Source organism: Onychostoma macrolepis, chromosome 05 (genome assembly GCF_012432095.1).
Source record: "Onychostoma macrolepis isolate SWU-2019 chromosome 05, ASM1243209v1, whole genome shotgun sequence".
Lineage (NCBI taxonomy): Eukaryota > Metazoa > Chordata > Actinopteri > Cypriniformes > Cyprinidae > Onychostoma > Onychostoma macrolepis.
Window position 1 is genome coordinate 8,175,313 of NC_081159.1, and position 14,626 is coordinate 8,189,938.

General features: G+C 37.1%; 1 protein-coding gene across 1 annotated transcript; it reads right to left on the reverse strand.

Annotated features, from left to right (window-relative positions):
- Nucleotides 1–491: 491 nt before the first annotated feature.
- Nucleotides 492–14,238, reverse strand: cmya5 (cardiomyopathy associated 5). The gene is made up of 13 exons (XM_058777638.1): nucleotides 13,817–14,238; nucleotides 8,734–12,361; nucleotides 8,049–8,144; nucleotides 7,027–7,260; nucleotides 6,799–6,821; nucleotides 6,370–6,491; nucleotides 6,157–6,291; nucleotides 5,734–5,880; nucleotides 5,314–5,461; nucleotides 4,328–4,461; nucleotides 3,993–4,107; nucleotides 3,640–3,816; nucleotides 492–2,058 (listed from the first exon to the last, which is right to left on the reverse strand). Exons 1-13 carry the CDS (start codon nucleotides 13,936–13,938, stop codon nucleotides 1,806–1,808), a joined length of 5,334 nt encoding a protein of 1,777 aa, XP_058633621.1. The 5' UTR covers nucleotides 13,939–14,238; the 3' UTR covers nucleotides 492–1,805.
- Nucleotides 14,239–14,626: the final 388 nt, after the last annotated feature.

Here is a 14,626-nt window from a genome sequence, read left to right on the forward strand (position 1 = left end):
CTATTGCTACAAATATACCCCAGCGACTTAAGACTGGTTTTGTGGTCCAGGGTCAAAATGTTTCTAGTCTTCATCTCAAACTTGAAAAAATTGATTATGGTTTCTAAAAAAAAATTAGCAGCACAACTGTTTTCGACATTAGTGATAATAGAAAAATTATGAGCAACAAATCATGTTATGATCTCAGAAGGATCATGGGACACTGAAGACTGAAGTAAGGGCTCATTTGCATCACAGGAATAAATTACATTTTAAAAATACATTAAAGTAGAAAGCAGTTATTTTAAATAGTTATTTTTATTTATGTATTATATATTATATAATATTCATTAAATATTCATATTTCTTTTTTTTTTTTTTTTAAACAAATCCAACATTGGTGAGCCTAAAACATTAAAAATCTCACTGACCCCAAATTTTGAACATCTTAATTCATCTATGAGCTTAATTCTTTGTTTATTAAAACAGCTCTCATAGAAAAACATCTGACACTAAAAATATTCAGAAGCATTGTTAACATTTTAATTCATTCCAGTCGTTTCCAGAAATACAAATAAATATACAAGTAGACTAATTAATATCACTACTAAATGATTAGACAACAGAAACATTTAAAAGAATAATTTTACAAAACAGACAGCAAACATCTTGAAAATTAAGATGCTATCCATACAGTACGTGGCCATTAGACAATAAATATAATTTAAATGTGTTTTCTATTATGCAAGTGATTGTAACTGATTTTGACTGTCATACAGTGAAGCTTTCATTGCAGAAAAAAAAAAAAAAAAATACGTATGCGATACTGTGGTGATCCATTGGAAGTGAAAACTAAAATCTGTTCATTTCCCTTTGCTTAGTTTGTGATTAAGTGAGATCCAGACCACCAACAATTTTGAATGGAAATGGTGAAATAACCTTTTCCTACCAAATCATGTAAACACAGTAAACCACAGAAAAATAAATATTTTCATCACTCATTTGTGATGCCTTGCCCATCATCTCAAAACACGTGTCTCCATTTAGCTAGCATTATTAGCAGTGCCAACATCTGTTTTATTCAAACAATCTGGAGGCCTGTAGCTTCCAAAATAAATACACTGCCTCTGAATGTGAATGTCTGCACATCGTGTGATCCAGGGGATCGTCACATACTGTATGATAAGCAACAAAACTGGTCGCATGCACATTCTGTTTCATATATACAAAAACAACACAACAGCTCCAAAAAACTAGTTTCTGGAGGGATTTAAAAGCACAGCTTCAAAAACAATCCTTCCTTTCACAAAACTAAATTAGGGTGACCATATGTCCTTTTTCCCGGACATGTCTGACCAGGATTTCTAAATTGCCTAAAATGTCTGGGTTTTGGCTTTGTTTTCCTATGGACGTGCTCTCTGCGGTCTTCATACATTGCTTTGACCGTTCTCTGTAGATCCCACCTTCACACATGCCACGATTGGTCGATTATGTACACTGCCTGCACGCTATTGGTCATTAACTTCAACGAGTATGAAAACAATAAGAAAACAAAGCCCAAACCAAGACATTTTTTGATAATTTAGAAATCCTGGCCAGGACATGTCCGGGAAAAAGAGGACGTTTGGTCACCCTGATTAAATATTTCTCATTATGGTCACCCTAACTAAATATTCTTCATAATCTCTTCAGTCACACCATACAACTGAGCAATTCTTCAGGTGACAGCACAATATGGTTTCATTTTTTACTATTAAGAAAGAATCACTTGATTCATATCCTGTCACACAAGCAAGCCCAGAGTTTTGAGACTTCAGTCATGTAAACTAGCAGTGCTTAACAAACTCCGGCACCTCCATGGTCATTTTCAGTTCTAGATTACCCGGCTGCTCCAGGACAAACACAGGGTGGCAAGGTTGAGTGAAGGTGTGCCGAAAAGTGCCCAAGAGCTGCCCGTTCTGAGCATTGAAGAAGAACAGCCGACCCTGACTGTAGTCCAACAGAGTGCCGATCCGCGCAGGTATGTCCACGAGAAAGATGTCAGACTCCACACGGTCATGAAGAAGTTCAAATCTGCAGCTGGAGAGAAGAAGGGTTAATACAACACGATAAGTCTATCAAATAATATACATACAATACATATCATATAGTACAACACAATAAACATATCAAATATATATATATATATATATATATATATATATACACACAGCACTGTGCAAAAGTCTTAGGCCACTAGTATTTTCACCAACAAAAAAAATATTTGCTGTAGTGTGTCAGCAGGAAATATCAGTTTACATTTCCAAACATTCATTTTGCCATTAATTGTAATAATCCAGTGAGATTTTTGTTTGCACAAGGATTCTGACAACAGCCAGTGCTCCACACAGAGATCTGATCATCACCCAGTCTGTCTGGAATCACATGAAGAAACAGAACAAACGGAGACAGACTAAATCCAGAAGAACTGTGGCAACGTCTCCAAGAGACCTACCTGTAAAGCTCCCTGAAAAACTATGCGCAAGTGCACCGAGGGTACAAGCTGCTTTAAACGCAAAGGATGATCACACCAAATGTTGATTTAATTTAGTTAATGGTTAATAGTTAATAAGTTAATGGATAAAGAAAATCTATTTATGACATTATTTTTGACAGTATTCTCATTTTACAGCATTTTTACACAAGTGCCTAAAACGTTTAACAGTACTGTAGCTGGATTTAGTCTGTCTCCATTTGTTCATGTGATTCCAGACAGACTGGATGATGATCAGATCAGATCTCTGTGTGGAGCACTGGCTGTTGTCAGAATCCTTGTGCAAACAAAAATCTCACTGGATTATTACAATTAATGGCAAAATTAATGTTTGGAAATGTAAATTGATATTTCCTACTGACACACTACAACAAAAGGTAGAAAGCTGATTTTTAGCTGGTGAAAATACTAGTGGCCAAAGACTTTTGCTTTGTACTGTGTGTTTTTATATATATAAAAACACACACACACACACACACACACACACACACACACACTGTTTTTACTGTATTTTTGAACAATAAAATGCAGTCTTGAGAGACTCTACAAAAATTTAGTAGTATATATGCAATGTAATGTAAACACATTGATTCCCTTTTCTCTCATTTTATGCAGACACACTCATAACATTTTTCTTTCCATTGGCAAGGACCCTAGTTGCTGATTTGCAAACTCTAACATCATAGATGATGTACCTTCATAGCTGTAGACCAGGGATTATTTTTGAAACACAAGACTATTTTTAAAGGTTTTATGGAAGACCGAGAGAACTTTTTAATGAGAAAACAGATTAAATGAGAGAACACATTTTTTTTTTAGATTTATACCAAAGTGGCATTTTGATTCTTTTCGAAGGCACCAGTTAATCTACTTCCCCAATTGCCAAAGAGCCTTGATTACACAGTGTTTCCACAGTTTGAAATGGTGCTCCAAAATGTCCTACCAGGTTGTTTATTTAAACTGTAATGAGCAGCTAATAAATAAACACACTTTTCTGGCTGGACAAACCCTTAAATGTTACTGGTCCAGAAAATAAATTCCATGACCTTTACATCTAACGGATATCCTCTTTAGGATAATGAAACACATGCACAAATACATGCAAGTGCATGACATGAATGGGATACCTTATAGATGTAGGTACACAAAGCAGACACCAGGAGGCACTGTTCTCCCCCAATGTGCTGGTTTGTGATACATTTGGATATGCAATGCCAATGCGGTAGGCTTTGCACTTTGACACCTCAGTCTCCCAGTAGTAATGTCCAAGAGAAGGTAAAAGCTCAGCCATAACAGCTGGACATCTGAGAACAAGTTAATTAAAATACATAATCATTTGCTCTAAATAAAGACACTTGTGCATCACTGAAAACAGCATATGTCAGGCAGTTTGAAGTTGAAAATTATTATTTTTTTCTACTTATAAAGTATGTATCTACAGTGTTTTGTAATAATGAAAACAACTGTTTAAGGTACTTACTCTATTATAGAAGACATTTTATTGTAGACGTCGTGTGGGTACTCTACTGAGTTCCTGTCCTCTGAAACCTTCAGCACTGAGTTGGCCGTTTCGCTGAGGAAGTGTAACCTTGTACCTTAACATACAACAACATTCACCAATTACCAAAAAACAGAATGAACATCATTTGAAAAGTGAGAATTTAGTGATGCTGTCAAATATTGCCATGCTCCTATTATTTCGACTGGATTTTGCCCATGGAACTTTGTAAACAATGGGTAAATGTGACTGCACTTTAATAGGAATAATACAGTATGAGAATCTTAGACTGATGTTGTAATAGCAGTGAATCTGACCTCTGGTGGAGATAAGGGCCGCCTCGCTCTGCTCACTGGCCCCTCCGGCATTCACTGATTTGATGTAGAAGAGGTAATTTTCATTGGGCTGAAGGAGGACCCTCTGCTCATAGCCTTTTATCCCAGATATGGATCTGTGTAAGGAGAGACTGTTTTCAATAAGCGCAGATTTAACCTCTCTTTGCCCTGCTCGGATGTGCACCCTTGAGGAATCATGGGAAACCTCATCTGAGTGTTCAGTGGATTTGAGTATACAAGCTCTTAGTGAAATATGCTACATGAAATATTTATAGCAAATGCTACTGATGGCTATCAATAAGTATATTTGATGTTATGTTTAAAAAATGTAAAAATATACACTTCACCTATAAAGTCAGCATAAACCGGAAATTGCTAATGTTTTTTCTTCCCTAATATGACGTATATATATAATATAATATAATATAATATAATATAATATAATATAACAATATATTATTTTATAAATTATATTTAAAAAATAAATAAATAAATTGAATCTGGGTTAATATAGTTAACTATATTTTTCATTACATGTATTAAAACTTTAACTGAAAAAATAAATAAATAAAACAGACTTATTTAATTTAAACTATTTGTAGTCAAAGCAACATTTCTCATTTTCCTTTAATTGAACTTTATGTACTAAATAACTAAAACTAAAATAAAAATGTATAAAAACTATACTGACTCCTAAAACAAATAAAATGACAAAAACACAACAAAATTTCTTAAACTTTAACTAAAATTAAAATGAAGACAGAAAATATAAAAATAAGCTAATTCAAATAATTAATAAAAACTATAATAGTAACTCAAAATATTAAAATAACACTGATTAGAATTGTCAATTTTAAATTCATGGTGACTTTAAAATAAAAAAGTTATCATAACACTATTAACCAAAACATAAAAAAACAATGTTTATGCTTGTACAGAGAGCTGAGGATAAGACTGGTTAACTGTACCTCAGTCCCTCTCTCTCACATGCATATTGGCGGCAGTACTCCAGTGTGAAGCTGTCCACAGCGCTGGGCTGAACGGCGCTCCAACGCAGCGTGGCCGTGTCCCACAGCACTGTGCACTGTTCTGTCTGGATCACCGGGACAGAAGGAGCTGAGGAAACACACTGAATTGAGTTACTGATCAAAAACAGACTAACTGCTAATCCCAGGTTTGTTTTGCTAAATGTGAACACTATATATTTAATCCGGATTAAAAACACTTACATTTTGCATTCACATTCAGTGTTAGTGATCTCGTAAAGAGGCTCCACATGGTCGCCTCGTTATAAATTGATATATTATGACATACATATGGCAGCATGACCTCTTGCTCTCAAAAAACATCAAGCGAGTCAGAGGGGATTTACACAATGAGCAACTGACCGGTTCTGAAGGGTAGCCTCTCACTCGGCATGCTGCAGCCTGTGTAGTTCACCGCCATCACCCACACTTTATAACACTTATCCGGTTCCAGGTCTTCTAGATTACAGTAGCTCTCCTTCACAGTCACCCTGTATTCCTCTGAGATCGCTGCAGATTCAATTACATTTAACACACTTTAACTGAAGCACACGGCTCATCTGAGCATCCCACTGACATAATTTTACATAGTAATAAGTGTTTTTATTAGTCAGATTGGCATGTTTTTATGCCAGTGGCAAATAGATGGTTTATGCTTAAAAATGTTTCAACATATTTATGCCATACAATGTTAGCATGGTCCAAAACAACACTGGGCCCCAGTGTTGTACACTGTGTTTTTTTCTAAGTGTGGATGGTAAAATCCCATTCTCCCTTTAGTCTAACCTCCTTGTGGCTCTTCCATGCAGTAGACTTGGAAGCAGTCAATAATGTCATCCTCATTGACTTTCCAATACACAGTAACAGAAGTGCTGGTTGCAGAATTGGCCTGTTGAGGCTGAAGATGTGGTTTTTGAGGCACTACAAAATGAGTGATAATTCAAGTTAGTAAAAAGTGAAGAGTGTTTATTAGCAATGAAAATCTTTGCTAAGGCGCACCTGGAATGGCTTGTCTGTTTTTCTTCCCATTGCCTGATTTGCCCTTGGCATAATCCTCAAAAACCAGCAGCCCTCGTGGACCAAGTTCAAGTGACATGGTGGATTCCAAAGCTGTATTCAGCCTATTTAAAAAAAATGATTAGAAGGATCACTGGAAGGAGACACTGAAAAACTAAGAAGAAATCCAGCTTCTCACAATATTTTCATAGCGTGTGAATACCCCATGCAGTAAATAATTAGATTTCTATTCATTTAACGGCTATAAACACTTGATTCAAACATTGTTTTGAACACACCAAACTAAACAAGGCAATTACAACAAGCTTCTGTTTTGATTAATTTAATATGCAGATCATTTCTGAAGTATTGTAATTAGCATACGATGTTAGCAAGCCACTGATGCAACATAAATTCAGGCCATTCAGTTACCTCATATTGATATCTTTTGATGACTGAGAAGGGGTAAATAAAAAATGGTTCGATTAGACTAAAAGTTTTAGTTCATCAACAGTTCATCGTCTCTCTTAACAAATCTTAGCTAAGCACTTTAAAATGCTTTCAGTGCAACTACGGCTTTAAAATCAATACATCAAAGCTAATCTTAAAGTGTGACCTACTTTAAGCGAGTAACTAACACACAAATGACGTAAGCCTCACAGAAAGAAACTTAAGTTGGTCTGTCTCTTCCTCCTCCTTAGCTGTCATCTCCATAGTCTCCTTGGCCTTGTCGATATTCTCCTGGAACGAGACAATCTGGTCGTACAGCTGCTCCAGTTTGGCCTTTTTCTCCTCCTCCATGGCCTGAGACATCTCATTATACTGATCCATCAACAGCTTCACCACCTCCTCATTGTGCTCCTTTATGATCTTCTCACAGTCATTAAAGTTCTCCTGTGGGAACAGCACAATAAAGATGCACATAAGTTCTCAGTAACCTTTCTGGCCTTAATAGCACCCCCAAGCTGACAGTGCACTAACGTAAGCACTACAAAACTCTCATTCCAGATTTCTGAGTGCAAAAGTCACCTCCACAATGCTAAGATGTTGTGGGAGCACATTTTCTAGGGCAGTGGTTTCTTCATCTTTTTGATCTTAGTCTTGGTCCTCCACTGTCCAACACAAATAATTGTGACCCTGAACCACAAAACCAGTTGTAAGGGTAAATTTTTGGAAATTGATATTTATACATCATCTGAAAGCTGAATAAATTTGTTAGGATAGGACAATATTTGGCCGAGATACAACTATTTGAAAATCTGCAATCTGAGGGTGCAAAAAAAACAAAATATTGAGAAAATCGCCTTGAAATCTGTCCAAATGAAGTCCTTAGCATTGCATATTACTAATCAAAAATTACGTTTTATTAAGTATATTTATGTTTACGGTATGAAATTTAAAAAATATCTTCATGGAACATGATCTTTACTTAATATCCTAATTATTTTTGGCATAAAAGAAAAATCGATAATTTTCACCCATACTATATATTATTGGTTTTTGCTACAAATAATCCGTGCTACTTAAGACTGGTTTTGTGGTCCAGGGTCACAATAATACAGTGGGTGTCTATGATATTTTGGTCACTAGATATGACTTGTTTTATACTCCAAAAAGTGAAAACCACAAATGGCACAAGATATGTTACATATGTTTAAATGAACACATTTCGATATAAATACCTCCACTGTGTTGTATGCCAGCTCAAGCTCAGACACAAAGTCTTCAATGTTCTCTGATCTTCCTTGTAAAACTGATATCAGTTCACTCAGCTGATTCTGAAAACATTATCACATGGGAAATTCATCAGACAGACATCACGAAACATTCTGAGGTGCAGAACACAATGTAGGTCTAAATATTCAGCATTCATCTTGAATGATTGAACAACATCTATTCCTTTCATTCTTGTAAATACCATTTCTCTTTTGGATTGTTCATACTTGCAAATGTCAAATCACATTGGTGCAGTCCTTTGGAATAAACTACAGATGAATCATGGAAACAGCTGTCAACTTTCAGAGAGGGACATGCAGGGCTTGCTATGAGTCAGTCGGTTCTGACTCATCTGCTATAAACGCTGTCAAAGGCCAATAAAGTAAGCAATCTTTCACTGTCTCTACCTGATGTATACTTAAACATTCTTGTATAGACAACACATTTTATTTTGTTTTACAGCCGATTATGTGTTTTTATCATTTGGAAATATTAGACACTGGAAGAGTCCTTCTGTATAAAACACTTGAGCAATCAGTGACTTCATAATGTAAGCTCTCCAGACAGGCCAGCTGAGAAAGATCAGATGTCAAGCGGATGTCAGGAAATCATGTCTTAGCACTCTTTGAAAGTACAGAGAACTTAGCTTACCTTAATACTGTCAAAGGCCTCATCCAAAGAGGCCGTCTCATGGTTTTGATGCTCAGCCTCACTCAACAGTACTGGGCAATGACAAACAAGGCAGAATGCATCCATTGGTTGAATTTCAAGTTCCTCTTGTTCATATTCCGTCATCTGGGCACTATCTAAACCCTCAACAAATTCAAAGTCGGTTTCCAGGGTTTGATCTGACAGTCCAACTTGTTCACGGTGCCCATCCTCAGCTAGAGCTTGTTCAGATTGTCTTGCCTCTTGTTCGGTGACCATCTCAAAATCAAGCTCCTCCGCAATTTCCTGCAGCAAATCTTGGTCACAGCTCAAGGCAGACAGGTCCTCCTGAGGGGTAAAACTTCGCAATTGTGAGAAGACATCTTTATTCCGACTTAGGTTTCCTCCTCTTTGTATATCTTCATAAACTTTCACACTACCCTTTATCTCTAAAGGTGAGACTCTCATTGCTGAGGTGTCGTCCTCCTCAACTGGAGGAGGAGGCGAAATGGGTTCTGGTAGGTCTGTTATATCTTCAATCTGTGCGTCATTCAATTGCGTTTTCTTTCCTTCCTCTGAAGTTTCTACTGAGGTTAGAGGTAACATCTTGTTCTCAATATCTGTCCTACCAAGGGATGATTCTCTTAATATGGCCAGGTCATTTATTTCACTATGTTCTTCTACCTGTACCTCCTTTGTTGGCACAACAGGTGACAGTCTTACTTTTGACAAGTCCTGTACATCTTCAGTTACTTTCATCTGCTCTATGCTTTCTCGAGCCTTCATGTCATTAGCTAACAATAAGCTACATTCTTGGCTTGAATCAATCATTTCTTTAATCTCTGTTGTCACTCTTTTCTCAGCAGGTATCTCATTCTGAACTGGCTCTTTTGTGGTGTCGGCTTTCTGATTTGCTTCCTCTGTAACATCTACCTTAATTTCCTCAACTTTCCCATGTTTTTCTGCAACCCCAGGTTCAATCTCAGGTATGTCAATATGTCCCTTTTGCTTTTCCAACGTTTGTTTTAGCTCTGGTGCCTCATTTTTTGGCCTATCTGCACCTGCGTCCGCTTTGGCTTTCTTGTTTTTTGCACTGAATTCATTTTGTAATTCTGGATATATTTTCTCCTCACTTGTATTCTCAGGTTTAGTCTGAAGCTCAGTGTTTGCTGTATCTGTTTCACACGAATGTGATTTTTCCGAAGCTCTCTGAACTGATGTAATTTCAGACTCTGGCTTCATTTCAAGTTCTGTTAACACTTCTGCCGTACCGACAAGGGCCTCAACCTCTTGTGCTGCACCAATTCTGTCAAGTACTTGCTTTTGTTCCTCCTTCTTGGGTATTAATCCTTCACTCACTTTATCCTCAACTACAGCAAGTATTTCTCCATTCTCATGGATGTGAGAGTCAATTTCTAATGCTTTAGATGCAGAATGTTCCGTTTTAGTAGCATCTGTTGTGCTTGTTTCAGTCTCTCCTGAAGGCTTGACCTCTGCTTTTAAAGGTTCTTCAGTTTTAGGAGGCTCTGTTTCATCTAACAGAGGTCCTTTGATACTGATAATCCCCCGAGAAAATATTTCTGGTGATTCTCGTTTTACTATGTCTTTATCAATCCTTTGAGTAATATTTGGCTCTATAATTTTGTCTTGTGTCTTGGATTTATTAGTCTTTCCTTTGTCATTTTTAGCAATAATACTAGATTCCCAAATGTCAGCAATGCCATCAGCTGCTTTGTGACGTTTATCCGCACTGGTCTCAGAAACACTCATGTTTTCAACTGCATGTGGTGCATCAGCCTGGATTTCCTCTGAGCTCTTTGTTTCAGGCAGAATTTCAAAGTCATCTTTAGCTTTAATAACATCTTCATGCGCTAAACCCCCAGGCACTTGAATATGAGCATTCTGGCTTATTTGTTCTTGTCCACTGTGTTCTTCTTTATTGGTGGTTTTGCTTTCTGGCTCAAGGACTTGAACCACTTCATGAGGCCGTGTGTCATCAGGGTCACTTTTTGTTGCGATACTGTCATTGATAATGACAGTGACATCACATTGCTTTTCATCTGTCCTACTATGATTCGCAACCAAGTCATCTGATGTGACCTTTCTTCTAATGATCTTTTCCACCTCTGGTTGGATTCCTGGAGCACAGTGCCCCTCTGAACAACACCCTGTGGACTCACCCTGCACTTCACTTTCATTTTTATCTTGCACACATGGTTGTTCAGCAGTTACTTCATTTTCTTCTTGTGCTCTTTCTAAACATCCAGTGAGTTCAAATTTACTTTGTGACCATGCAAATTGTCCCCCATCTTCCTGCTCTTTAGCCTCAGGTACATTAGCAACCACTGGTGTTTCATCCTTCAATATGAATTTCTCCAGATAACCATCTCCGTCATCAGAATCAGAGTACCGCCTTTTGAAAGACCTTTCGGAAACGACACTCTCCGCATCTGAGAAGTCATCTTCTTTCTTTCGGTCTCCTAATGCGTCCTCATAAAGGTCTGAGTAGTGGAAGGACATTGCTCGTGGCTCCTCAAGAAGAACTGGATCTATGATCTTTGGTGGTCCGGTGGGGAGATATACAGGTGTGAGGATACACTCCTGACTTCCAAATAAGACTGATCCACTCTCTTTCAGAGTTTTAGAGATCTCTCTTGCCGTTCTTCCATTTCGCTCCTTATACTCATGGGGAACCACAGGCTCTGCATTGAACTTATTTCCATAGAACACTTCATCAAGACGTTCACCTGCAATTTCAACATCACTGATAATCACAAAAGAATCTTCATCAACGGCTTCATCTGCTTCTGGTTCTTTCTGAGTCACCTGAGGTTTATCTGGCTGGACAGTAACTCCTGGTACAGGTTTTTCTGTCAGTGTAGTGCTATCACTAGGCGTCTGCTCATCTAACAATGTGAACTTTTCAAGGTAATCCATATGAGTTTCATCCTTCTTTGGTTGTTTATCAGCAGAGATCTGGGATGATTGCTTCAAGCTTTCATTTTGCTTTATTTCCTCAATGTCTGTCTCTGTGTTCCCAGGACAACTGTTTGTAGCAACAGGTTCATGCTTGTGTTTGGATTTTATCTTTGGGGTATCATCCAAGTAGGCCAAATTCTCTGCCAGTACACCGCTATCTTCCTCATCTACTGTAGCGAGCTTTGAAGGTACAACAATATTGAGTATTTCAAAACCTTCTGATATCAAACTAAAAAGATCTTGATCCTTGCTTGCAGCAGACTGAGCATCCTCATTGTTTTCAGATCTGATATTCGGCAGAGACACCTCAATCATTGCGGGTCTTTCCTCACCTATCCGACTTTTTGGTAGTCTGGTGTTCGACTTTTTAAATCGGTCACCCAGCTTGCCTCTGCTGCTTGTCTTTTTCCTCTTAATTCTGTCTTCATCCATTATGATCACAATATTCCCCTGTGTTCCAGAACCTTCCAGGCTGTACTGTTCAGACGGCGAGCTTCCCTCTGAAGCCCATGGAGTTGAGCATCTACTGGAAGCAGTCTCCCACACTATCCCACTGTCCTCACTCTGTACCGTCACCATAGAGAACGACGGGTCCACCATCAGGCACTGGAGTTTAGGCTTCACTGATGGATCTTGCACAACTTCCTTTAAACTAACCAAAAAGAGTTTCAACAAAGAAAATGTGCTGTAGAATATTCTAGTCTGAGGTATCATATGGCAAATATCATGTTTAGTGCTTATGATGTTTTGATTCTAATAGTAAAACTTTAAAAAGTTAAAAATAATTAGCAGAAAAATATCTGCAGTAAAATATCTGCTTGTTACAGACTTGGAACAGCTATTAGTAGTGAATATAAAGCTATTTTTAAAATATTTATTTATAAAACATTAAAATGTTAATGAATACATTAGTAAAATAGAACAATTGTATTTTTAATGGACAACTCTAAAAACTCTAGTACAATGTGACAAGGGCATTGTCCAAAACTCAGTGTTGCCAAGATTTAGCAACTTTTCAGACTACCCTAGCAACTTTTTTTTAAGCACCTAACAACAAATTTAGCTATTTTTAAAAAATTTATTATTTGGCAACTTTTAGCAACTTTTGAAAAGTGACTCCAATGATAAAAACAAACCATGCATTTTTCCTCCTAACCAAACAAAAAGAAACTATTGAACAGCTAGCCAGCCAAGGAGCACATCAGCTGGTAGAGAACTGGAGAGAGCATCACACACATCACAAGTGAATCAAGTTGCTAGTTGCAATAATAATTGTTCATTTATGATACACCTTAGTTGCTAGTTTGTACCTATAATTGTTAATCAGTTAGGTACACTGTTGATCTGATCTCAAAAATCTATCTATCTATCTATCTATCTATCTATCAAAATGCAATGTGTAATTTAAAATACAGATCAAATGCTGGTAAAAAAAAAAATAATAATACAGAAAATTCCTTCATATTAGCACAGTACTCTGTGCCCTATTTTTGTGTTGCATTTAGCTTACTACCAATACACTGCTTAAAACTATAATTGTTAATAATGTGTAGTTTTACTAGTTATTTAGAAAATACATAAAATGTAGTTGTTCAAAAATAACTTCTCAATAATTCAATGTTATATTTAAAAATAAAAATATGTAATACAAATGTGTTTATAGGGTACTTTTACAAATAATCTATTAAATGTTTATTATTTGTACAAACAAATCTAAATGAATATATTTCAAATTATATTATTTGCCAAGATTTGAGCAATGATGCAGTTCTGCGTCATGGTTACATAATGACATCATCATCCAATGACGTCACAACGTCATTTAGCAACAACATGACGTGCCTTTAACAAAATAAGTTAGCAACACTGCCAAAACTGTTGCTATGGTTACCTCAGACTTCTGTTCTCGAGCGTTTGCAAACAAAATGTTGGAAATAGCTAATGAACGAAAATATAACATAAATAGACATAAAATACATATATTACAATAGGCCTATATATTTTTTAACACAGCCCTTGGGGGTTTGTCGATCACCCAGCACGTTCATAAAAAATAAAAACTTCTATTTGAAGTAGAAGGCACCCGTGGGAAACTACGTTAACGTACCTTTTATGAAGTTCCTCAATCTCCTCTTCGTCGTCGATATCCATTATTCCTGACCCCATGTCCTGCATTTCCTCCATCACTGGCTCTGCCCCCTCACGTTCCCCTTTCAAAGCACGATCCATTTTGATAATCGAAATATGGTAGTGTTATTTTAAAATAAAAACCAGTCTCGTTGAGTGCAGCTTCGGGTTGGGATCATGTCTCGTTGAGCGCAGTTCGCCTTACTCAGCGGCTGCTGTAAATAGATTTCAAATATTCTTGAGCTCAAGGCTGCGTACTTGGGAAAGAGTCACAGGTGTCCCCGTTTTTGTAACCTCAGTTAGGGATATTGTCCCATATATTTGATTTCCTCTGTCAACTTTTAAACAGTAGCACATCGTTAACTAAGTCCTGAACAGTAAAGCTTGGATGAATCTGCGGCGGTGTCCCCTGTAATATGAGACGCAGAGAACACCGCCATGTCCATGAGTGACACGACGACTCGGGCAACCGTGTCAGTTTTCTTTGACTGAGCTAAATTTACTCTCCAACCCTTCCAGACAGCCATATTAACACCCCCAAAACTCATATTATGCTATGAATCGAGAATAACAACCCATTAATGGATGCTGTACTACATCACAACATAAATCACATTTACCAGCAGTTGAAAGTGTCACTGCCATGCAGAAATCAATCCAATTCTCAAGTCACATGAAAGCAATCTCTGAACATATTAAACATTAAAGATTTTCCCTTAAAATAAGGAATGTGCAAGTTACCACTTCTACAAAAGATTGCTCTCTCATTATATTTGCATTTAACAGAACA

Excerpts from the sequence above, each read along its gene's own strand:
- cmya5 (XM_058777638.1), bottom strand. The coding sequence starts at position 13,938 with ATGGATCGTGCTTTGAAAGGGGAACGTGAGGGGGCAGAGCCAGTGATG. Across the intron at positions 4,108-4,327 it reads GGCCCTTATCTCCACCAGAG|GTACAAGGTTACACTTCCTC; the intron begins GTCAGATTCACT and ends TTGTATGTTAAG. Across the intron at positions 2,059-3,639 it reads TGTGTACCTACATCTATAAG|CTGCAGATTTGAACTTCTTC; the intron begins GTATCCCATTCA and ends TCTTCTCTCCAG.